This window comes from Tinamus guttatus, unplaced genomic scaffold (assembly GCF_059628265.1).
Source record: "Tinamus guttatus ecotype Peru unplaced genomic scaffold, ASM5962826v1 Tinamus_guttatus_pri_ptg000133l, whole genome shotgun sequence".
Taxonomy (NCBI): Eukaryota; Metazoa; Chordata; class Aves; order Tinamiformes; family Tinamidae; genus Tinamus; species Tinamus guttatus.
The window spans coordinates 3,527,119-3,550,951 of NW_028288667.1; the positions used below are offsets into that span (position 1 = coordinate 3,527,119).

The following is a 23,833-nucleotide window of genomic DNA, read 5'->3' on the forward strand; positions in this document are numbered from 1 at the left end:
GCACTAGTATTACATAAATCAGGAGTTTATAAAGGCCCCAATATGGCAAAGTTTAGAAATAGGTAGTATGCATGCACAATATTACAACAAAAATCTTTTATAAAACAGCAGTTATTTTTGTAATGCTTGTACAAAGGGAATAAAGAGCAACCACAAACATATTTAATCTGTTAGGTTAATATATTATGATAGCTAAAAGTCAGTCATGTCTTGCAGAGGAACGAAGAGTCCTCCACAGTAAATGTGTGAATAAGTCTTTTGTGCCTTTACAGTTATGTATAAAATATTTTGATTCAGTTTAAACCTGAAAGAAACTGTATTCTTTATTTCCATCAAAATAAAATAAAATAAAATAAAATAAAATAAAATAAAAGTGAGTCAGATTTTTCCTCTTAGCCACAACAGAAAACAGACCCGGTCAGAGGAAGCTCTGGAAACTGATACTCTTGCTTGTCAGTTTTCATAATTCAATTTTGATATTTAATCCACATGATTGAAATTTGGCCTTAAGTAAAGTCCTGCTAATATGCAATTTGGTTATGATTTACCTCAGCAATATTACAGCTTATCTTCATTTAAAGGAACTAGTTTAGTTTGGATTCCTTAGTATATTCTTTGTTCAGGTATGACCTTTCTTGCGATTGTCCAAACTCAATGCTGGGATCATGTGTGTGCTTAAGGGGGTTTGTTGTTTTTTGCTTGTTTGTTTGTTTGTTTAATTCCTACTGCTTGGTATGTGTTGAGGAATTATGAATCCATACGTAATACACGTGATTAGTGAATAAACATATGATGCATGTGTAGGCAATGCCCTCTTGTGCTCTAGGGTGGCTACTGTCCTACAGGACTGTTGGAGTTCGTATGCTTTGTCCCACAGCAAGTAAGGTTTCAGCTTTCAAGATATATTGTTACTATGTTCTATAAGGTTTTAATAAATACAGAGCTTGTTTACATGGTATATATGTTTAGTATTTCATGTACAGTCACTGAATTTCTGAAACATAATCATTTGTGTTCATGCAGATCATTAGATGTTTCATTTCTATAGTCTTGTTTACTTTTCGGCAACCTACGGCTAATTTAAAAGCAAGTTATGTTTGTTTGTGAAAAGTTACCTAGCTTTATCAGGATCTGAAGAGAAATTCTAATGGGCACAAAGAAGAGAGGAGACCATTCAACCATTCTTTCACCATTTAAAATAAACAAAATTACACACTGTACTACAGCTTCCAGACTACATAATGAAAAAGTGCAGATACCATCTTCATTGATTAAGTAGAACCAAAAAAGTTCATAGAAAATAGATTGCTCATTTTCACGCTACAAACGAATACGTTGTTTGCAATTTTAACAAATTTAAAGGTGTGTTATTTCAGCAGCATTGTTGTAAATTGTACCGTAGTGCAGTTTCTTTTTCATAAAAATACCTTACAAATGGTCAGTCAAAAGTCATCAGCAAAGGAAAAACCCGGAAAACAATCAACCAAACAAAAAACAGAGGTAATGCTGATGCCAAAACAATTATAATACTGTTGGTACATAGAAAAGTAATCCTTATATTTTATACATTTATACAGAGTATAAAAGTTAACAGCAGATTATGCCACAGTCTCCCTTATCCCAATATCTATTTTCTTTGGAAGGAGTTCTCTTCTTTCATCAACACTTGCTAAGGAGTTTCGACAGTTCTGTCCATCCACGTACAACTTTGCATATACTGGATTGGAGTAATTTGTTGGCTGTAGAGAAATCAAGCATAATTGAGATCAGTAAGATTAAACTGAAACAAATGTTTATGGAAATGGAAATGGTTTTATTAAAGCAAGAACGAATACACATAAAATATAACTGGACCTATTTAATAAGTAGCTGAACATCTGAAAATCTGATAATGAGTTAATAATTTAGTTAAAATTAAAATCATGGTATGAGACATGCTTTTAAAATAATCGATGACATGACATGCAGAATAGTATGACATTAAAACTGTAAATAACAGTGACAACAATAAAAAAAACCTTGAGAAATGTCTCTGAAGTTGACTTGTCCACCTTATTACACTGGAAGATTGCAGAATAGATATGAAAAAGTTTATAGAGAAGGTGCACTGTGAAACCATGTGACAAGTTTAACAGTAGAAAACTGCAACCAACAGGTTCTGTATATTACCTGTTCTAAGACATCAGCATCCCATCAATTGCTGACCATGTTTTCGAATTCTGTGGCCCAAATATACAACATGATTTGACCAAAAATTCAATACTTTATTAATGTAAATTAAATTTTATTTAATAATAAACCAGCATACCTGTTAACATATCATAGTATTTACAAATTGAGAAGTATTTTCTTAGGGTTAATGATTTGGTAGTTTTTACTGTAGTTAAAAAAAAAAAAAACCTCCTGAAATGAATGTTAAGCATAAGACAAGTCCATTTTTAATTCTGCAAAGCACTTCAGTACATGAGAATCTCCTGAGTCTGACAGCACAGAAGATGTGTAACATGGATGAAAACATATCCTTCTGTCATTCATGCTAAAGAGGAAGCATTATCCAGGGTTTTTAATGTCTCTTTTTATTCCTTCAGACTTTGTGTTTTCATTGACTCACAGAAGACCTTTGCTTCCTGACAAGATTTTCAGCTTATTATGAGTAATAACTGGAAAGGCTGCTTTATGATCATTCTCTAACTAACAAAACAGCACAGCTTAGCCTATTCAAATACTGCAAGTGGAACAGCAGTAAGCTATAAAACAGGTAAATGGATTTGTTTGGTGCATGTAAGAAGTGGCTGAACTTGAGAATAACCCAGCTCAGCAATGGGTAAACGTTCTTTACTTGTAAACACCCCAGCTATGCCCTGGCTAACACAGATTACAAGCGGTTTAGAAACTTGTCTCTTCCTTTCTTTTTGATCAATACCCTCTCAGAACCAAATTTTGCATATTCCTCAGGCTACCTAGATGTGGCAGCTACTCATCCAGGTTAGTTAAAAGCTGCCTACTCCTTCTGTTACGGAGCATAAAGTGACTGCCTGGTATCACATTTTCCTGGAATGGAGGCAGAAAAAGGTGAGTCACATTTATTTAAAAAAGAAAGATGCTACTCTTCTATATTAATGGCACATTAATACATAATCAGCTGTTGTAGTAATTTATGAGAGCAAATTCTCAGTTATACTTTTCTGTGTACACTGACTTGGATATCTTTACTTCACTGATAACTATTATCATCAGCAATTTAAGATAACAGAAATTTAGGTTTATTTCATTTGGCAGGACTTTTCATGTAATTGACAATCACTATTAAGGATAATAACTACAACAATATAATGACACTTCTCCTTTGTCAATGCCTCATGGAGTCACTGACATATAAAGCAGTAGGTAATGTCTTATGATACCTCTTTGAGTGGGTACTGAGAGTACGATGCACTAGCGAGATACAGAAAGTAACTTGAGTGACTCAAATAATGGAAATAATTAATGTTAGAGATGGACATATATGCTACCTTTCCTCATCCCCAGTTTTGTGGTCCATCAGAAATATATTACTCTATATAAATTATTAAACATTCGAATATTGAAAAACTTAAACTATCATGCAAGAATGCAAATGGCACAAAAATGAAAATATATATTGTGGAATATGAAAATGAACATTATATTGATGTCCCTTTCTTTGCTTATTGGTTTTGCATTTTTTGCAAAGATACACTTAGAGCTTTATATAATGTTACGATGGTGGGTACAGATGACATTTTGTATGCAGAGAGGCATGCCCTATTTCAAATTTTAAATGTAATATTTCCTGTCACTTTTCTTGCCAATTAAATGACAACGACAACAACAAAAAAGGACAGAAAATGCCTCTATTCTAAAACGACATACAAACTTTGTTTAGAAAGGGACTGTGGTGGAATGAAATGCATTTGAATCATCATTTCTCACCCCTGTAGAGAGTGGTCCTTTCAAGTCAGAGTTTAGGTAGATGGATGGAGCTGTGTGGGGAAGCTTGAATGCAGTGGGCCCTCCCCCTATGTATCTGGCCTGTATAAACAGAAAATTTTAGTTTCTGTGCTAACAGAGCATCTCCCGCATATAATCACTGTTAAATAAACAGTACAGTGATTAAAACCATTATTTTGGAGTCACCTACAGCTAAATAAATCTCACTTAATTACAACTATTCTTTAGCTTGGAAGATTCTTCCATTCAATAGCAGAATGAAATTCAGAATTCATCCTTTTTCATACAGCATTAGAGCCAGGCTTCAAAACTAGTGTTGATTCAGTTGCTCATCCTCCTTTTTCCTCCTACCTCTTGTGCTCTGCAGACTGACTACGTGATTCAGCAACACCATCACTAACCCCAACAACAATCCATACAGCCCTTCACTGCACATCTGATTAGAGCTCCAGCAAAGACACCCAGCATTGCTCTGCCCGTCCCATGTCACACCACCGAGGAACACCAACCCCTAATGCTGCAGAAGCAACCGCATCATTTACAATAAAATGATAATGCTTACTAGCATTGGGTAAATACTCAATCTATTCAGCCAGGTCTCCAAGTGTTTTCCACTTTTGGAACTTTTCTTATATAAAATAAGGGAGTCTTATATGTATGAATTCATTCTTTCACTTTTCAAAAGGCAGACTGTAATAGTAGTACATTTCCTTTTAGTGTATTTGTGACTAGCTTAAAAAAGATATGCTATGTTTTCTGGTTTAAGGCAGATATTTCTATGACAAAAACACATTTTGCAGTTTAATCCTAATTCTGTTTTGATGAAATGCTAAATCTAAACTAGATCTAAATATTGCTATTTTAAGTTGCTGTTAATTACATTCAAAGTCAAAATCATTGCAACACGTAAGTAGTTCTGCCATTAGAAAAAATATTACCTTTTCTGCATTTACAGTAAAATCTGAAGCTAGAAGACCACCTTCACTGTGATCATGGCCCACCTCATACATGTTATATGATGGATTTCCAATTTCTACATTGATTCCTCCGTTTATAATTGGTTGTCTTCTGATAGTTTTTGTCCTAATATGCAAAACACAAAAGCAGAGAAGTGATTTTTTGAAGTCATTTCTTGAATTCTTCATCCTAAAAGAAGTATGAATTTTACTTTATTTATCTTTAGGACAAAACACCATTTCCTGCAGAGACAATCAGAAAGTCCTTGTATTCTACAAAAACTTTGCATTTTGAGCATATGTGCAAACCTGACATGGACTGTAACATTTTACTGTCGTTTCTCAGTTGGGCTGGAGCAGTGTGAATTCATATAATGCACTCACTCGTTGTTTGTGCACCCCTGAATATCTCCCACTATTTCCATATTTACCTCAATTGCCAAGGAAGACCTTGCAAACCTACTGCAGTTTCTCTGCAGGGTGAAGCTATACAAGCCATCAACATTCTCCTTTGAAAGCAGGAAGCCAAAGCCATAATCTGAGGACAATTTAGTGCATTGACTGTGATGCACTAAAAATTCCAGTTTGTATTCCTTATCAATTGGTTATTGAAAAGCTGAAGTTCTACTGGAGCTTTTTCAAACTTAAACAAAGGTATATTCTTATTTTTAAACTTGAATTAAATAATGAAGACCAATACATGATTTTCACACGATTGAGTGTAACTGCTGGAGTTGCTAATTCACTTCTATTAGGTAAGAAGGAGATTTTAGTTTCGGCAACTCAAATAATCTAAAGAGGGTAATTTTTTCCTGATGCAGCATGTTCTCTAAAATTATGAAAGAATACTAGGGAAGTCGCAACACGCTAAAAGATCTGTATTTCCAGCAATGGCATAGAAAAATACAATACTTAAGCACTTATCTGTACTATACATGCGTTGAACAATCCAAATCTAGTTTAATACTTCAAAACCTTCTCTGAAGAGATGGCAAAAGCTAATACACACTTTCAAAAACAATTTTGAGAAAAAAAATAGTGCTTTTTATTCAGGTTCATTTCTATTTTGCTACTGTAGATCTATTATTTAAGCATTGAGAGTAATTTGTTCGACTGAAATGACTTACAGACCAGCAGCTAGTTTTCAGGATTTGGCTATCACTAAATTTGGTGGTTAGGAACAGCAGAACATAATGTCTATGGAGCCTGGCATGGTAAGTGTCACCAACATTGTGATTTTTTTTTAATATAATGCTGGCTTTTAGAAAAAGATTTAACATTTTATGCTTGCTATAAACGGCAGAGTTTGCAAGAGAGAGAGATGCTATGTGTGAGACGGTAATGACAGCCTGGAGGACTGAAACAGTCTCATGGAAGGTGATGTCTGCAGCAGCAGCAGCAGGTTCATCACTCACAGGTAAAGGGCTTTGCAAAGGAAGTCATTATCTGAGCTTCACAGGCAGGTAACAAGCCACAAGAGAAAGCAAGCTGTTCAAGACTGAAAAAGCAGGCCAATTACAGGACTGCAGCAGATGCTCTGCCTTCTGATTGCCAGGCCAAGCATCTGATCTTTTCCTGCCTTCTTCTCCATGTCCAGTGCCACCATGTTGCTGACCATGAAGAAGCTACCAGCTCTCCCAGGCATCTGTACAGACCAGAAACAACTTGGCTTCCTCTGCTGCCTATTGCTCTATTATTCTTAATGCTGTATTCTCCACCTTCTCCCCCGTTACCTTTATTTCATTTCCTCACGTGATCAAGATCTCACAATGTTTATTCCACTCTACATTTCCTTCTCAGGTTTTATTCCTCTCTGCAAACTCTCTCTTGCTGTAAACTCACCACTTCTCATCTCTTTTGCCCCTATATTTTTCCAATGTCAACACATACAAAATCATATATATAATTAATTTTCCTTATAAATCTTTGTTGTACCAAGGTTACCTGTCTCCAAGTTATAAACTTCTCTTGGCAAATTCATGAATATGTCTTTCACATATATTCAGATTTTTTATCATAAACATTTAATCTGCATAAAGCGTGGGGATTGTTCAAGCTTAACTTGTCTTTTAAAGAAATTGCCACGGTCAGCATGATTTAAACTCAGATTTAAACTAAGACTTACTGGTCAGTCCTGGAAATTAGATTACTATACAAGACACTAAAGAAATGCAGCAATGTATGGTAGAATAATCTCTAAATATTGTTTACATTTTCACTATAAATTATATAAAATTAACTCATTAATTGATGTAAAATCACAGTGAATATAATTAGAAACTAGAAATTTTGCACAGACTATCTAACAATATTTATACTTTATTTATATATGAATATTCTTTCTTGATTAAATTGTTTCAGCGAAACACATTAATTCTGTTTACTAAATTCACTAAGTCCCTGGATAAAAATATTAATGCTCACTGCTTTGGCAGGATTGGTCAAGTTTGATAGGAAAAGAATTATACTTTCTTATCTACTGTATGCTGGAATATAAACAATAGAGATGATTATTCCTACAAGGACAAAAATGTAAGTAACTCCATTGCATTCAGAATTCCTTTTATAACGAAATACTTGTTCTACATGTATAAACTTTTGATAAGAACTGTTTGTTAAATACTTCATTTCGATGGATGCAAATCTTACCATGCGAAAGAATAGTATTACTTACCTTCGTTTTCTTTTACAAAGAAATAGTCCAATTACCAGAGTAGTGATCAAAGTCACCAATAAAACAAGAGGAACAATGATTGCAATGCTTCCTGAAACAGGAAAAGGAAATATCGTTGAATGTCTTTGAATATTTGTTTTCTAAGGTAATCATTTTCTGATGTAGTCATTTTCACAGCTGTGAAATAGTTAAAAAAAAAAAAAAAAAAGAATAATTTCCCTTACCAATATGATTTGTGCTGAGATGTATTAAGTTGAGATCTGAATACTGATAAATAGAAAAGTAGTTACAGCTATTGGTGCATCCCCTACAAGCAAGTTTGTCAACAGACCATGTGCTTCCTCAATCTGGCTATCAAACTTTGGGCTAAATCTCACTACACAAAACTCTTGGAAATTTTGCCCTCTTTTACTATACAATTATGTATGGAACAGCTTAGACTGAGTAGCACGGTCACTGACTTTAACTGCCTCTGTCATCTTTAGCGCTTCATTTAAATCACATGATTACTAATTTAAAAGATTCAGTAGTCATGGACCTGCCTGAATAATTCTGTTATTAGCTTCTATATATATTTATTACTTTTACTTGTGGGAAAGATGAAAAGCAGTAAGCAAAATTCATTTATAGGTGGTTGGCACATTTGTGCATTTTACTGCATTCAACCTGAGAGCCAATAACTTTGTTATGTTGATATAAGCAATCAGGGCAACTGCAGTAATGCTTAATGTTGCAGAAAAAGAGTGTACAGATCAAACAGTGATGTTAAAGGAATGGATAAAAAGCGAGAACAGAGATGAAGAAAATTGTCTGAACTTTATTTTGGCAGGTGACTTCAGTGACATGAGACTACCTGCAGGAAGAAGGTCAGCAATTGTATCCTTCTAAGAATTTCACAGTTCTAATGTAAGTATTTGGCAACAAAGAAATACACGTTTCATGCTGTAACAGCTCTCAAAGTGGCTCTTGCAGACTTCAAGACTCCAGCAAGAGAAAATGTGGAAGAACATAAACTTTCTTCAATAGCACAATACATAACTGGAGAAAAATGAAAATATCATTCATGTATCATATTAGATGGACAACTATGTATGTTGTTGGCAGCCTCTGCTCAAAATTAAACATGGTCTAAATAATTAACTGCAAAATACATAATGGGATTAAGGTTCACTGGGAACCAAGTCAGATTGTGATAGGCTCAAAATGAACTATTACTGAACAAAACACCAGGAGCATTCTGAACTTATTCAAATTTATGAAGACTCAACATATTCAGGATATTCCAGAATTCCCACTGTATGGCCATGTTTATGTAGAACACCGGAAGAAGTTCCACTTTGAGGGGAAAAAAAAAAAGACTTTACTGGGGGATGTGTATATATATGTATATAAGCAGGAGTATATATATACGTGTGTGTGTGTGTGTGTGTGTGTGTGTATGCATATATATAAACAAAAATACACAACAAAAAAACCCCACCTACGAGGCGTGAGTTGCTGCCCGCTGATTGTTGTGCAGTCTGGGGTCTAGCTGCAGGCACAGGATGAACACCTCTTTTCTAAATCATCGCAGGTATTTCCTCACCAGGAAATCCTCCCTGCTTTTCTGACCATTTCCAGCTGCTATTATTTTACTTGTCTGGATTGCTAGGTAGATTGCATCTAAACACCAAGCTGACCTGAATAGTGGGCAATTCATTCCAGTCGGGTTAAATGTGATGGAGGGATGTGCAGCAGGATATCATCAGCATACTCAGTGCACTGCAGGCTACCCTGTCCAGTTTAGACTGCTGATAGCGTTGCAATACCACCCTTTTATGCTTACAGGCATGTTTAAAAAAAAAAAACACGACAGGAGCTATTCCTACTTTCAGGATGATTTTGACAGTAGGAAAAATTCAAACGTCTGCTGACAGCCAATGCAAAACAGATGAACTACTTACAACTCTATTTTTGAAGCTTTCAATGGGACTTAAATGGTCAGAGGTCTTGTACTCATGCTCTGCCCAGCAGTGATATCAGCAAGCACTTGTCACTTGATAACATTTTTTTTTTTTTTAAGAAGAGTACAGGAGTACAGGTTAGCCTTGAGAGAGTGTATGTATAACAAGACACCTATCCTCATACAGCACCAAATGTCAATCAAATGTTGAGAAAGACCTACATTTGTTATTTTATAAAAATAGACAACTACCGCATATCATTTCACACACTCTGATTCTAAAATATCATGAAGTTATAACTTGTAAATGAACAAAATTTGTCACATGATAGCAGCTAATACTTGAAGTACTTACTTGTACTGATGTTGTCAGACTTGCTGCTTTTGGGAGCTGGCCTCTCACACTGCGTGCCTGACCAGTTGGCCGAACATCTAAAAGGGTCCAATTAAAATGGCAAAATTAATAGTGTTAGCTGTTAACACTGACATATTACAGAAGCCACCAGCAGCTTTTCAAGAGCTACATGAATGGTAACAGTGACTCTACAGCACCAACGAGAAGCTTCGCGAGAGGACCCAGCAACGCACCATGACACACTCTCAGTCTTCTGGATCTTACTGGAAAACTAAAGCTTCGTATCTTAAATTCCTGTTACTACCACTACAAGCTTCATTCCAGTCATTTTCTAAAGATCTTAAATAACAAAACAGCCATAACAAACAGCGTGTTATTATACCTATTACACCAACCACTACCTACTACACAATATTGCAGGAATACCTGAGGTGGATCTGTGTTCAGCCAACTTAGTCCAGCTGTGTTCATTTGCTAAGGGACAACATTGCATGAATGCACTAGCTAGTGGCTTCCACTGGTAGCTCTAGCAACTACTTCCCCGGTGCATGAAGCACATCTGACTGCACATAAAATTCAGTATGCATCCAGTAGCCCGCAGGATCCATAGTGACTGCGTCATTCCAGGGTATTCCTGTCCCCCATTGCTCTGGCTAATGGAAAATTTACTGTCGAACTGTTCCTACAAGAGCAGCTGCAATAATTTACTTACGTGATTGGACCTGTCTTTGAATAACAGCCACAAACTGACTGCAGTTCCCATGTTCTCTGCTTTCAGATTTAAATGCTTTTCTAAAAATTCTGCCATTTAATTATGTTTTTAAATTATGTAAGTAAATAAGTATTTATAGATATATATAGTGCATATATGTTTACATATGTGAGAGTTTAAAGCATGTAAAGATCTGAAACTGAAGGAACATCAATATCTATACTGCCTTCCAACGGTCTAGCTTTATGCTAAGAACATATGCCTCACAAGCCAGGTTAACTTTATAAAAATGCAATAAAGAATACTTTGCATACAGAACTATTGTTCTGAACTAATGAACTCTGTGATATCCCTGCAGGTTGCAAAGGAACGGCTAGTTTCCCACTTCGCCCTCATGCCTATTTCAGCATAACCCAACATTCAGACAAATCTCTTTACTACGTTTCACATTACATTCTAACTTTCATTTTGGTTTTGATTTGATTTTTGCTGCAATACGTTATGCAAGGGCTCAGTTCAAACTCTACAGAGGTAAATAATGCACACGTGGTCTTTCAAAAATGTTTATTGCTAGTTGGTTCAAAAACGTTCATACAATAAATAAAAATACATTATAATTTGGTAAGTTCTTTTGCCTAATCTCATAGATAAACACGGTAAATACACACTTAAATGTCCTTTCTGGGAAGCCGTTCTCCCTCCCAAGTTATTAATTACAGAAAATATTGCTCACAATAAAGCGTTTTAAAATTTAAACCAACTGCCATCTCTTGCTTACCACCACTTCAGCACACTCTGAATCATAAATCGTAAGTTACACTTATGATTTTAATCAAAAGATGTGCTCTCCTATTCTGCAGCTGTTCCATTTTTATAGATCCCATTTGAGCAATTATGCCCAATGGAAATGATTACACTGATAGCCTACCTTACTAGTTTGCTATTTTAAGGAATTTGCTTTTTCAGGAGATCACAATGCAATGCATGGTTGCAAAGTATCTCTAGGCTTGTAGAGAAATACTATAAATCTTCCTACTTTGTGAATTCTGTATGCATCCAAACTGTTTGCATGTGACAACTATAGAGCTGAAAGTCTTATATTTCTTAGCAGAATTTTTGCAATATTGTCTTTGGGAATTCAATGTATGTGGTCAAAGCTTCTTTTGAGAGGCAATTTTCCCTTAAAACTGCGCTACTGAAAATAAATGATTTTGCTAAGAGTTAAACCTACCCTAACTTTCTGCCTAAAATGCTTACTCTCAAAATTTCAAACACTCAGCTGGGTAAGTGATCCATGACAACGAGCCCATTTTACAGCAGTCGAAAGAGTATAAAGCAGTGGAAGTAACAAAGAGTCCCCACTGAAACCCCCGCCAGTAGAAGCTTTCGAGAAAACTCTGCCTAATGTACAGACGTTTCAAAATCTCACAAGAGATAAGACATTCACCACAGCTAGGAAACACTTCAGCTATACACAGTAGATGGATAAATGATTAGAAGATCTTGACATTTTAATTGTGTAAGTTGGCAATATTAAAATACTTCTGAGGTATTTTGCCTCATGGGATGCTATCTAGATGTCACCTTGTTTTCTTTATTCCACATTTGCTATCTCTAAAAAACATCAGTGGACTGATGCCAACAGGATGCCAGGCACTTTATTATCTACTTAGAGGCAAAAGGATTTCACTTTTATGGCCCAGGAAGCTAATAAAGACTCTTCTTGGAGACAGAACTAAAAAAAAAGAAATGAAGTCCAGAGGAAAGATGTGTAGTTTGCAAGGGAATTTGAGACAGAAAATAAGCAACGATTTGGCACATGAATAATGATGGGGTTGGGACATGGACAACTGTTGCTATGGGGATGTGGAAGAAATGAGCAGGTTTTAACTAGTTTCACTGTTCTTTAGATACAGTAGACAGAAATTATTCATAGTAACAACAGACATTTTTCTGGTATTAGAACATTTAGACTCAGGCTGCTCCGTACCCAGCAAGTAAAACAACTTCAGATTTCAGCGGATGCATATTATTTTGTACCTTCCCAAAACATCTGCTATCAGAAGCTTTGGTTCTTTAGTACTGCCACCAGTCTTTTTGTTAGAGATACGACATTTGCAGCATGGGCAACCAAAAATATATCAAAGAAACAGCAAACAGCACTATGCAAAAACCACTGGTTCTGTTAAAGACATTAATACAATGTAGATGTGTGAAGCAGGATAATGCTAATACTCAAGCTGAGCTACACATAAACAAATGCAGATGGAAACAGTCAGGGAGTTTGGCAGTGCAGGACATGGTGGCAGGTGCAGGACATGGTGCAGCTGCTACAGGGATCACCTTAGGGTGCAAACCTCCAGCTCCCTATAGCATCAGCCAACAGTTCCAACAGCACTAACATCCTACAGAACAACAGTTTAAATCCTGAAAGGGAACAGCATAAACAAAGACTGAACCAAATCTGATGCCAAGGTCATTAATAAAATTACACTATTGCTCTCTCTGCTATGCTACTATGCTATACTCTACTATGCTTGTCCTACATTTAGAGAGAGATGATTCCTTGGGAAGCATATACCTTCCAGGACACACAATGCCTGTGTGACAGGAATCATTTGTGTAGCATTACAGAAAAAAAAGGTTTTTTTTTTTTTTTTTAAACTCTAAACTGCAAGCCGAAAGTTGCTTTACTTGTAATAAAGAACAGTTAGAACCAAGATACTTGCATTTCTGAAAAGCATCTTTTATTACAGAATTTATTTATGAAAGAAAATGTGTCCTGCCTTTATTTTTTATGCTCCTTACAGGTCAGAACACTGAAGAAACTTCAAACTCTATTACATTGGCACTTGACCAAAAGGAACTATTGATTGTTAAATTTCTGAACAAATATATATAAAAAAAGCAAAAAGGCTAAATTGGTGGCAGCATGCTTTTTTTTCTTTTCTGTTTTTCCCCTTTTTTCTGTGCCACAGGCATTGTCTGAAAAATATAATATAGAAGACACAATACACACTTACACGGTTAGAGGTATTTTTGTAGAGAACTGCTTTCCAACTCAATATACCAGTGTGTATCAAAAGACTGACAACGAATGCTGCATTAAAAGATTAGTCTAGAAGTCCAAGAGAATTGGTGAAACTTTCATTACAGCATAGAGGTTGAAAGGAATTTGAAAATGTTTCCTGATTAAAAATGGTATTTGCCAATTATATAAAATGGTTTTCTGACTTTTCATTTCCTTTTAATCATGCTATATACAATTACATCTTAAAAGACAGTAAAATATCAAAATGAAGTTTCTAGCTTCATATTTTAAAAACATTTTCATTAAAATTTCTCTTGTAAATGTCTTATCCTTAACATTAAACCTACATGTAAGATGAAAGAACAGAACATCTGGATTATAGCTATTTACTATCTGTATTTAAAATCTGTATTAAATAACATTGAAAAATGCAAATTTAAAAAATCCTCTTTTTCCCTCAAAACCCTCTGCAAAGACATAGCACAGCAAAAGCCTTGCATTAAACTAAATCACTATACTATTCCTGAAGTGCAATTAGTGATACTTTTGTACGCAAGGTTTTCATCATACAGGGAGCAGATGTTATTGCTATACAGAAAATCACTTTTGAGGAACTTGAAGAATCTGAAATTTAATAAAAATGTACATGGAAAAATAAAATGTTGCTATAAACATAAATGTAATTATATTATATACAAATTATATACTAGTTACAAATTACACTATATACAAATATAATTTATGCTGCATGTGGTTCACTGCCAAGAAATAAGCCTTGAGATGAAACTTCATTTTATCATTGCAAAGCAAAAGTTCAAGTATCAAAGCAGTTGAGGATCAGTAAACTCCCCACTACTAGGAAAACGTATACAGTACACATACTGTACATATACTAATGATAATATACAGTAAATACGCAAAGATTAAATGTATCCAGATAACTATTACTCTGGCTGAATTATACTGAGTACCTAAAATGGAAAGAGTGGATCAAGGTGGTAAAGATATGAAAAGATTGAGAAATGACTGGATTGACAGGTATATGACCATGTTTTTCTCTCTTTCCCACTGAGATAAAATAAGTAGTGATGTATGATGGCAATTTTTGTACATGTTTTATCCAAACAGGTTTATAGACAAAAGATATGTAGCCTGTCTAGAAACGGTTAATGAAAAATTTGTATATACTTTTCTATAGTCTTGTCACTTTGCCCTTTGACTCCCACTCTTTAAATATCCAGGTGGATTTAATTCTTTAAATACGACTCTGTAATACAAAATTGAGGCAAGATTTTCTATTAAAAGAAAGTTAAAATCTGCTGAATATGTTCAAATTCAAGACATTTAACCAATGTGGTGAAAGAGAAGATTATGAAGAACTAGCATAATAGTGTGAACCTCCTGTTGTAATTGCAATTGAGTAATCATTAAATATCCTCTAGGAAGTGATACGGAAAATATTTCTTGTAAGGTATTTGATGAAAACTGCTGCTGTTCTCTCTGCCACTTTTACTTTCTGCTGCCCTCTACTCTTTGGTATTCTTCTTGATGCTGCAGCTATTCTATGCTGCAGTGGCTTTATTTATTTATTTTTAACTCAGTCTTCAGAAAATGCTAGGTCAAGGGATTTCTGTTTGTCTTGTCCACAGACAGACTGTTCTGATCACAGTTCACCCACAGTTACGCATCTTGTGCACATACACACACTTGCACAGAAACTGATCCCACCTTAGAAGACATTTTGATAGTAAAGGAATGGGGAAGGGTATGGCATTATGCAATATGAGCTTGAGAAACTTTCCCCCATCAACAGCAATGTGTTCTTTTCTTCCAGGTCTCTACAACACACATCCACGCACACCCACACACGCTCACAGTGTCTCTTTCCAACCTGCTGAAAAGAAAGCTGGCAAGAACATCTCTCTCATCCATTATATTTCTGTGGGAATTGGTTTTCTAATTTTCACATGTCAGCACTTCAAGTATTTGTCCCCCTTGTAAGAAATTTCAAAACTTGCTTTCCACATTTGTTCATGTTGTCTTTAATATATTACTCAGCCAAATTGTTCATTTTAGAAATTAATGAATTCTTTTTTTCTTCCTTGTTCATTTGTCAGCTTCTGCTACAAGTTGTACTGTTATACTTTCTTTCAAGCTCCTGTACGGAACGTGCTTTTTAATTAATCTAAAAGGCCACTGATTTCTCTACCAGATTTGCTCTCAAAAGCCATGCATCTGCTGACTGCAAGCAATTAAACAACCCGGATGGCTTATTCTTCATTACAGAAGGGATGTTCATTCTAATTTAGAAATACAACATGCACAATCTGAAGCTCTCTCAATAGTCAACACATTTAACCACAGGCAACTAATTTAATGCTGTGAATTGTTTTCTGAATTTCTCTCTCTTTTTCTGATGGCTCCTTGGAAACAGAAGATCCAAACTTTAGATACAGAGACCTGCACAAACCCTTATGCTGAAGGAGATGTAAGAAGGAATAAAAGATCATCCTCTTATATTTGTCAGCACAGTAATATAATCTAACTTTTGTCAGCTTGAAATCCTCAGCTGCTCTCAAACTTGCTCAAAAGTCTCTTATAGAATTTACAAACTCTCTTTAAATTGTCAGGTTTATATAAGGATAAATATGTTTTTTTATGTCTTGTATCATCTTGAATCATTTTGACTGTGAACTTTGTATAACAAGAACATCCTTCATTATATTTCTATGTCTACTTCAAAGACATTCTAATTTGATCACATTTATGTGACAATACAAATAATGGTAATACAAAAACTAAGACATAATTATAGCAACCTATAGTTATGGCAAAGGTATAAAAGAAACGAAGTTATTTGGGAGGAGGTAATATTCTTTACTATTAACTGATATAGCCCTGCTTTTAAAGAAGCTGAGGAAGATCTTGTGTACTAGAATTTATGTTCTTTCCAATTCTATAGGTATAATACAAGATATAACCTCTCCCTAAACTTTGTTTCCCTTGCATGAACTGCATATGCAGTTAGATAATTTGTGAGAAGGAAACTCACAAAATATACAAAATAAAGCTAACTATTAAAACACAAAAGATAAACTGATAGAACAGATGGAACTGACATTTTCTGAAATAAACAGAAAAAGCATTTCTTGTTTCCCATTTGAACCTGATCTCCCTTTTGTTCTGCTTTCAGCAGATTTGTGAATTTAGTGCGTGCGATTCAGAAGCATCTCATAGGCTTCTAGTGTTATATTTGTCCCTCACATAAACTATCCGGGGAATCCTTAAGAAATCCTTAAGAAATGTGATATGTGACTGCTAAAAAGATAGTGAGTAGTCATAAGACCATATTCTTAAAAGATACTCTCAGTGGTGCATAGAAATTAAATGGTGATACCTTAAATTTTAACATTCTGATATTAATTTTTTTCTCAACCTTCCTTATTAAGCAATAAGGAAAATATTATGGAAAAAAAATCTTCATATTTTCAAAAATACTGCTAAGAATTAATAATTTGGCTTGCATACCACCTTATGTCTAAGGACCAACTGCAGTATATTCTGTATTCTTCAGAACTTGACAGAGAATTCGCTGAAACTAGAGACCAATATCACATATTCTTCCCTTTTAGAGGCTGATGTGTAGTTGCAGTGGGGCTTTAATTCAATCATAAGCTGGTTAGGTGAAAAGGACAACTTCTATTTCCAGCACACAACATAGAACATTCAGTGGATTCAAGTTTTAAAAACTTGAAGAAGATTTCAGGATAAAAAATGGTGTAACAGTTCAGGTTGGTAAAAGCAGAGTACAGTCCTAGAGGCTTACAGCTCCTCTGTATAATTATGGCTTTAGGATTGCCCTTCAGAATAGATAAATCATATTCTCTGTTGTCTTACTGAATGCTAATAAGCATTTACTTGATTGTGTATAAAGTTTGCATTCCCTACTGATAATGCTGAGAGAGGAGAGGGGCTCTTGCTGAGTGAGAATACAAATAAGCCAGCCACTTCCAATTTCTTTTTTTTTTTCTAAAAATTGTCCACCAATACATTGGAGGTGACTTTACAAAGAGATTAGTCCTTAACTGTGTCTTAGAGACCAAATAGATGTCATCCAGATCTGCAAGCAGGAGAGAGAAACTATTTCCCCTAAAACTGGAGTGGAATGTACATAGAAAGTCTTTGACGCTACTCTTCCACGGCACAGCGGCTCTCAGAAAACACGAGGTTACTTTATTCCTCACTGATGTCTCTTACTTGCCAATATGGGCTTGGCAAAATTATAAACAAAGTCAGGTTAAGAACTACTTTGGTGCCAGAAAAACACATGACATTGGGATCAGTTGGAGCTCTTACTGAAGTTGTCAAGAATAAATACATATATGGAATTGCACTTCTTCCTCTACATCACCATAACTGTCAACTTATTCCTCCTACTTGCTTCTCTTCCCTTTCCTCTCAGCCATTTCAATTTTTTAAAGAGAAAAAGGGTTTAGAAGATTTTATCAACAATTCCTTGACACAGTCACTTTACCAGCTATATTTACCAATGTAAATATAGCTAAACCAACCCAAAAGATCATGAGAACATGCAATGTGAAAAAGTGCATATCAACACTACTCCAAAAGTTTCTAAGTAATTGAATTAACTTTGCAGAAATTCTACTGTTGTTATTTTTGTGAGCTGAAGCAGAATGTAACTCTTGGTGTCTAAAAAAAAGGGTAATGCTTCAGCAGAAAGTTTATCTTAAAAATAATGAAAGATTCAAATAATCAAAATTATTTTTTTCTGTAAAAAACTTGTATTAGATAAACTTTTAGCAAATTTTTACAGTTTAAATAATTAATATTTTCCTAAAAGCTGTCAGAGATAGTATGAAATGTCATCTTCAATGTTCTTTTTTTTAGACTACTTTATATATTAAAACATTTCCCAACCAATTTTGACTTGTTTCTTCCTTGAGAGTTCAGATAATGTGCCTCAGTGCTTTGGAAAAAGATCAAAAAAGGTGCTTGCATCACCTGAGCATAAGAGGCAGCAGAAAAGTTGTTCTGAGAACTGTATTATTACGGATACCTAGGTACAAACAGTTCCAAACAACCATGTCCCATCTATGCTGATAAACAGACCCGCTCCACACCCTTTGAGGTTTACAAAGCAGGTAATGACAAATACAATAGCTTCCTTTTTTATGTACACTCAATGAGAACTACTAATTTACTTTTCAAGAGACTTTGGCACAGAGTTTCATTGCTTGAGAACACTGACATAGGAACTGTGATCATCGTTTCAATAAAATAAGAAAATTATTCACCACACCTAACAATTCTCATTGCTGCCCACCAACATAAACATATCAGAGCCCTGCAGCACAACATGTGTTCACAAACCATGCATTTAGATGAGATAAGATTAAAGCTGTTGGAGTTTCTGCATTTCAACCGAATAACGTCTAGGTGTTCGGCTCATGACTTGAATTCTGACTGGTATTTCATATCACTGTGTATGTCTGACATACATAAAGTATTTCAAAGGCAAAGTTAGTTTCTTCTGCTGGTGAAGATTGAGACTTTCTTTTTAAGAAACAGCCTAAAATTCCTTAGAGAAATACAGCACGCAAATATACCTATTTTGTATATCTTATCAGAGAAGAAGAAAAAGTTATGATACAGCTTTCCTACTTTTATTTGTTTGATAGTTCCTATTTCAAAGCCCATTTATAAGAGGTTAACAAAGAGGCTTGTGAATACAAGCTTAGCTCTTGAAATGGCAGCTACCCAGTTTGTCTGTTTCCTTCCCTGTACCAATAATAAATGGAAACTCAGTTTTGGACTAAAAACATGTATCCCTATTTGCTAAACTTTGTGTGTTGGATCAACTTGGTAAAATATCTCATAATATGAACAATAAAAGTCAAGTGGCATTTTCAACATTTTCAATACACTTATTACAATTGAAGTATTTTTATTTCTTTCTCCAATGATATAGATACTCCAACAGTCTAGGTTTAAATACACTCATCAGTGCAACTATCAAAGGGTAAGTGTGTATTACAGAAACGAGCCCCCAGATTAAGTATATATTGTGAAATGTATGTGAATGTGCATGACTTGAACCAATGAACTGTGGCCTGAAATGATGTCACACAATGTGCAGCATTAAGTGGAAGGTTAAACCTACTTGCATCTCGGTTCATTAAACGCAGTTAAAGTGCAAATTCCCTCATTCTGACAGTAGTAATCACAAGGGTTCACTTTCTGGTCACAGCGCTGACTTTTAAACCCCACAGAGCATCTGCAGAATTTCAGTAAAATAGACCTACATAAATATTCTGCCTTTTGCTGAACAGATTCAAACGCAGTACATACAATGATGGCAAGGCACACACATGTACACATGCACACACACAGTTATTAAATAATTCACTCTTTTTACATGGAAGGTCCAATCTGATACTGCACTGCAAAGTTTGACAATCAATGTTAACCAAACACTATTAAAACAATGCGCCTATACAAACTCCTGCAGTCAAGACTCTAATATTCTTAAACAAGTATTATTGATAAATGTGCTATGCATTTGTAATGATTGATGCAAAGTGTGATTGCCTTAAAAAAAGCTCATGACTGTTTTCTTAGCAGTTGGGAGTGTTGGTGTATTCAATGCCTTCTATGTATTGCAAATCCATACATAAATTAATGGATGAAACTTGTTTTCCCTGAGATGTTCTGGTATTCTGTACAAATTTGAAAAAATATAAACTCATTCAATTAGAAAAGAAAGGAAGAATCACAAGCTTCCAAACAGCCATTTGAAGCATTTAAGTCTGTGCATTAGATTTAATCATCATATTAGGTCTAATATTATCATATTTATCATCATATTAGGTCTAAAGCTGTGAGATCCTTCTTTCACCAAGAACTATGAATCTCTACTCCTCTGCTAAGATATTTACAGAGCTATAAATAATAATTATTGAGGGCTAGATCAACATAGCTATGAGGAGAAAGCATGCAAGCATTTAAAGTGTTTTAAGTTAAGTAAGGACCAGAGTACAGAACTGCATTCATGAAAATTCAGCTTAGCTGCCCTTAACCTCATAGTTGCACACAGCATGTACGTGCATCTGCACACATTGTTTCTTTTCTATAGCACAGCATTTACAGCTTTGCACACTCAGGAATGCTTGAGCTTCCACAGGGATGAACAGCTTGGTCCCTCTCTCACACTGGTAGGACTACAAAATCTAGGTGTTTCTCCTTCTAACTTCTCTGAGTCCAGATACAACAGGCATCTCCAAGATCATCTGCCTCATACTCATCAATGAAAAGAAGGGATGGTTGCACTTTCTTTACAAAGTTGACATAGTGCCAGATCCCTTGGGACAATAACTTACTTAAGTCACCCTGGAAATGAGATGCTGAAGTTCAACTACTATTTTTAACATCTCATACACTACTGGAGAATGCTCTGACCTTCAGGTTGTTCTGAGAAAGGGAAGACTATTCAACAATGAAGCTTTTCTGCAGTGCAGAAAAGAATAAGAAGATTTACTAGCCAAGAATAATAATAACAATAATAATAACAAAAAGTACGACTCAGTAGGTTAGTGATTAGATACTGCAACTGAGAGCAGGAAATAACGACTACTTCTATATTTTTCATCTAGCAGTTCAACAAGAAGGTACCCCACAGCTCTCAAGGAAGGACTAGAATAGGTTTTCTACCTCTTAAGAGTGCACTTTACCATCTAGGCTACAAGAATCATATTTCCTTTGGTATTTGATGTCTGGCCTTAAGAAATGTATCTTGAATTATTTCCTCAACAGTGGTGTATTTCTGCAGGAGGAAGAGAGCAATCTCACAACAGAGCAGCTTTGGTTTATAGTTAGTGTAAAGGTTAGGGCAGAAGAGACAGATGCATGTGCGTACCCTAAGACACATACAGCAAACAAACAGAGAAATTGTTCTTCCTATCCTATAGCTATCAGGCTCCTTACAGATGTGCTCCACCACCACCTCTGACCGTCCTTTTAGAATAAGACTTCATCCACCTTTGAGAACCAGGGGCAGGCAAACATATTTTCAAGAGTTTCACAACAGGCTACCCATCCCATATGCTTCATGGAGAGGCAAGGTGCCTCCCTTGCCACTGTGGATGTCACATTCCAGAATAAATGCCTAAATTAGTGTTAGACATAGACCGAAATTGTTATAAATTAAAAAGATCTATTTTGCTACTTTATATATGTATCTTGCGATATCGAAATTGCAAGTAGTAGACTTGCGGGTTATAGAAATAACTAGAAAAAGAACAAGCTACCACTGCAAACAACACATTACGTTTCCTAAATGTATACACATGTTAACTTCAATATTTTTTGTCACCCAAATATTTTAGTAACCTACACAGTGCAAAATACTCACAGGCAGACAGGTGTACTTGTGTCAGGGTCCAGCTGGCATGTGCCACCATTGTAACAGTAGCCATCACACAACTGACAAGTAGAAGAAACCTTTCCATTACTGCAGCTGTTTAAAAAAAATACAAACAGCCATCAGTATTTTTTTAAATCCAGTGTGAATTACCTTATAGCTATCTATATATTAAAATACTTATTTTATGGTATATGCCATATATCTACTGGTCACAGGAATTCTAGGTTTCCACCCTGAAAAAAACAGCATAGGCAATGAGCTTTCTACGAAAAATATTTTAGATCTCTCCTTTTATTAAGTTCATGAAAACCAGCTACTCCCAAACAATAGCCAGTAACACATCACATCCCACTATATAAGCTTTCATTAGCATATGGTATGTCTCTATCACTGTCACTGATATTGCAGAAAGAAGAAGAAATTTCAGAAATGTGCTAAAACTGGCATGATAGCTTCATTAAATATTCCTATTAGAACATTTTCCAGGCGAAGAGCTGCTCAGTCTCCTGCCACATGATGCTCACCCTAGTGATGAGTTGTTTTAAAACAGGCAGGAGCCAGTAGGTTCTCCTAGAATTTACCATCTGCATTCTCGAAGACGCTGTTCTGATGTGAACAATTCAGGGGCTAGCCACTGTAATCCTGATTTTACAGTTTTAAAGGATTTAACGGCTATTAAATATGTAATTTTGAATATCCTCCCCCACACTTACTTGCATGATATATCATTACTGTCCTTGTTTATTATGCAGTGTCCCCCATGACATCTTACACACTTGTCTACTTCACATTTTGGACCTTCAAATCGTACTGGACAGACACATTCTACGCTCCCATCATCGGAAATGGTACATGACTCAGAATTCACACAGTAATGGTGGCAAACATCTGCAAACAACATGAAAGCTACATTTTAAAAGATTTGAAAAAGTACCACATCAGAAAAAGTACTACTGGTAGTACTTTGGCTTTTTAAAAGTACAATAATAAAAGCAAAATAGCAAATGAAGCTGGTGACTCGTTGGCAAGTGTAGGAATCAAGAATACCTAAAAACACACACACAGTACCTAGCAGCTTAGCTATAATTGCGAAGTGATGGAAAAGTATAGGTTCACAAGAGAGATTTTCTTCATTCAGATGCTTACCCATCTATGCCCTTGCCCCATATGACATGACTAACAATGAGAAAGGCAGAGCAATATTATCATATTTAATGGGACATAGTCTGAATAAAAAAGCTTTGATACATGCACATTAGTATTAACAATGTTATTTTATACTGAATTGGAAACATCTTTTGAAATAATTAAGTTTTATTTTCATTTATCCACATATTAAAATTTCATGAAGTTGTAATAATAATAATGTAGAAAGACATAACCTATAAATTCTACAAAAAAGTACACATATGCTTAACTTCACAGACTTTGCAAGACCCCATTAGGTGACATAACTGCTGAAGTGTCTTCAGGGATTTCAAGTAGTGATTGCTTTAACTCTTTAGAAACTCCAATAGCTCTTTTTTCGCACATCTCTTTAAAAGAATTAAGTTGCTTGAAAAGGCTTGAAGTGCTACAAAATACTGGTATTTTAACATTTAGGTTCGTTTCCATTTATGCAGTATTGACAACTTTCTTTTAATTTAAAAGCTCTTTTAAAAATTCCTGTCATTTAAGTTTCTCAACAGGTCCAATTCAGTAAAAATCTCTTTGCCTCTAACACTTTCTCCAGGTCTGACTGGTTAATATTGCCT

The 23,833-nt window shown here is 35.2% G+C and overlaps 1 protein-coding gene across 1 annotated transcript in view; it reads right to left on the reverse strand.

Annotated features, from left to right (window-relative positions):
• Window positions 1-813: 813 nt before the first annotated feature.
• Window positions 814-23,833, reverse strand: part of LRP1B (LDL receptor related protein 1B) — a 336,264-nt gene continuing 313,244 nt past the window's right edge. Inside the window, exons 84-90 of the mRNA XM_088521814.1 lie at window positions 22,793-22,967; window positions 22,068-22,172; window positions 9,897-9,973; window positions 7,600-7,690; window positions 4,908-5,052; window positions 3,952-4,050; window positions 814-1,739 (exon numbers count right to left, since the gene is read on the reverse strand). Coding sequence (XP_088377940.1) covers window positions 1,599-1,739; window positions 3,952-4,050; window positions 4,908-5,052; window positions 7,600-7,690; window positions 9,897-9,973; window positions 22,068-22,172; window positions 22,793-22,967 — 833 coding nt within the window. The 3' untranslated portion in view covers window positions 814-1,598. The remainder of the gene's footprint in view (window positions 1,740-3,951; window positions 4,051-4,907; window positions 5,053-7,599; window positions 7,691-9,896; window positions 9,974-22,067; window positions 22,173-22,792; window positions 22,968-23,833) is intronic.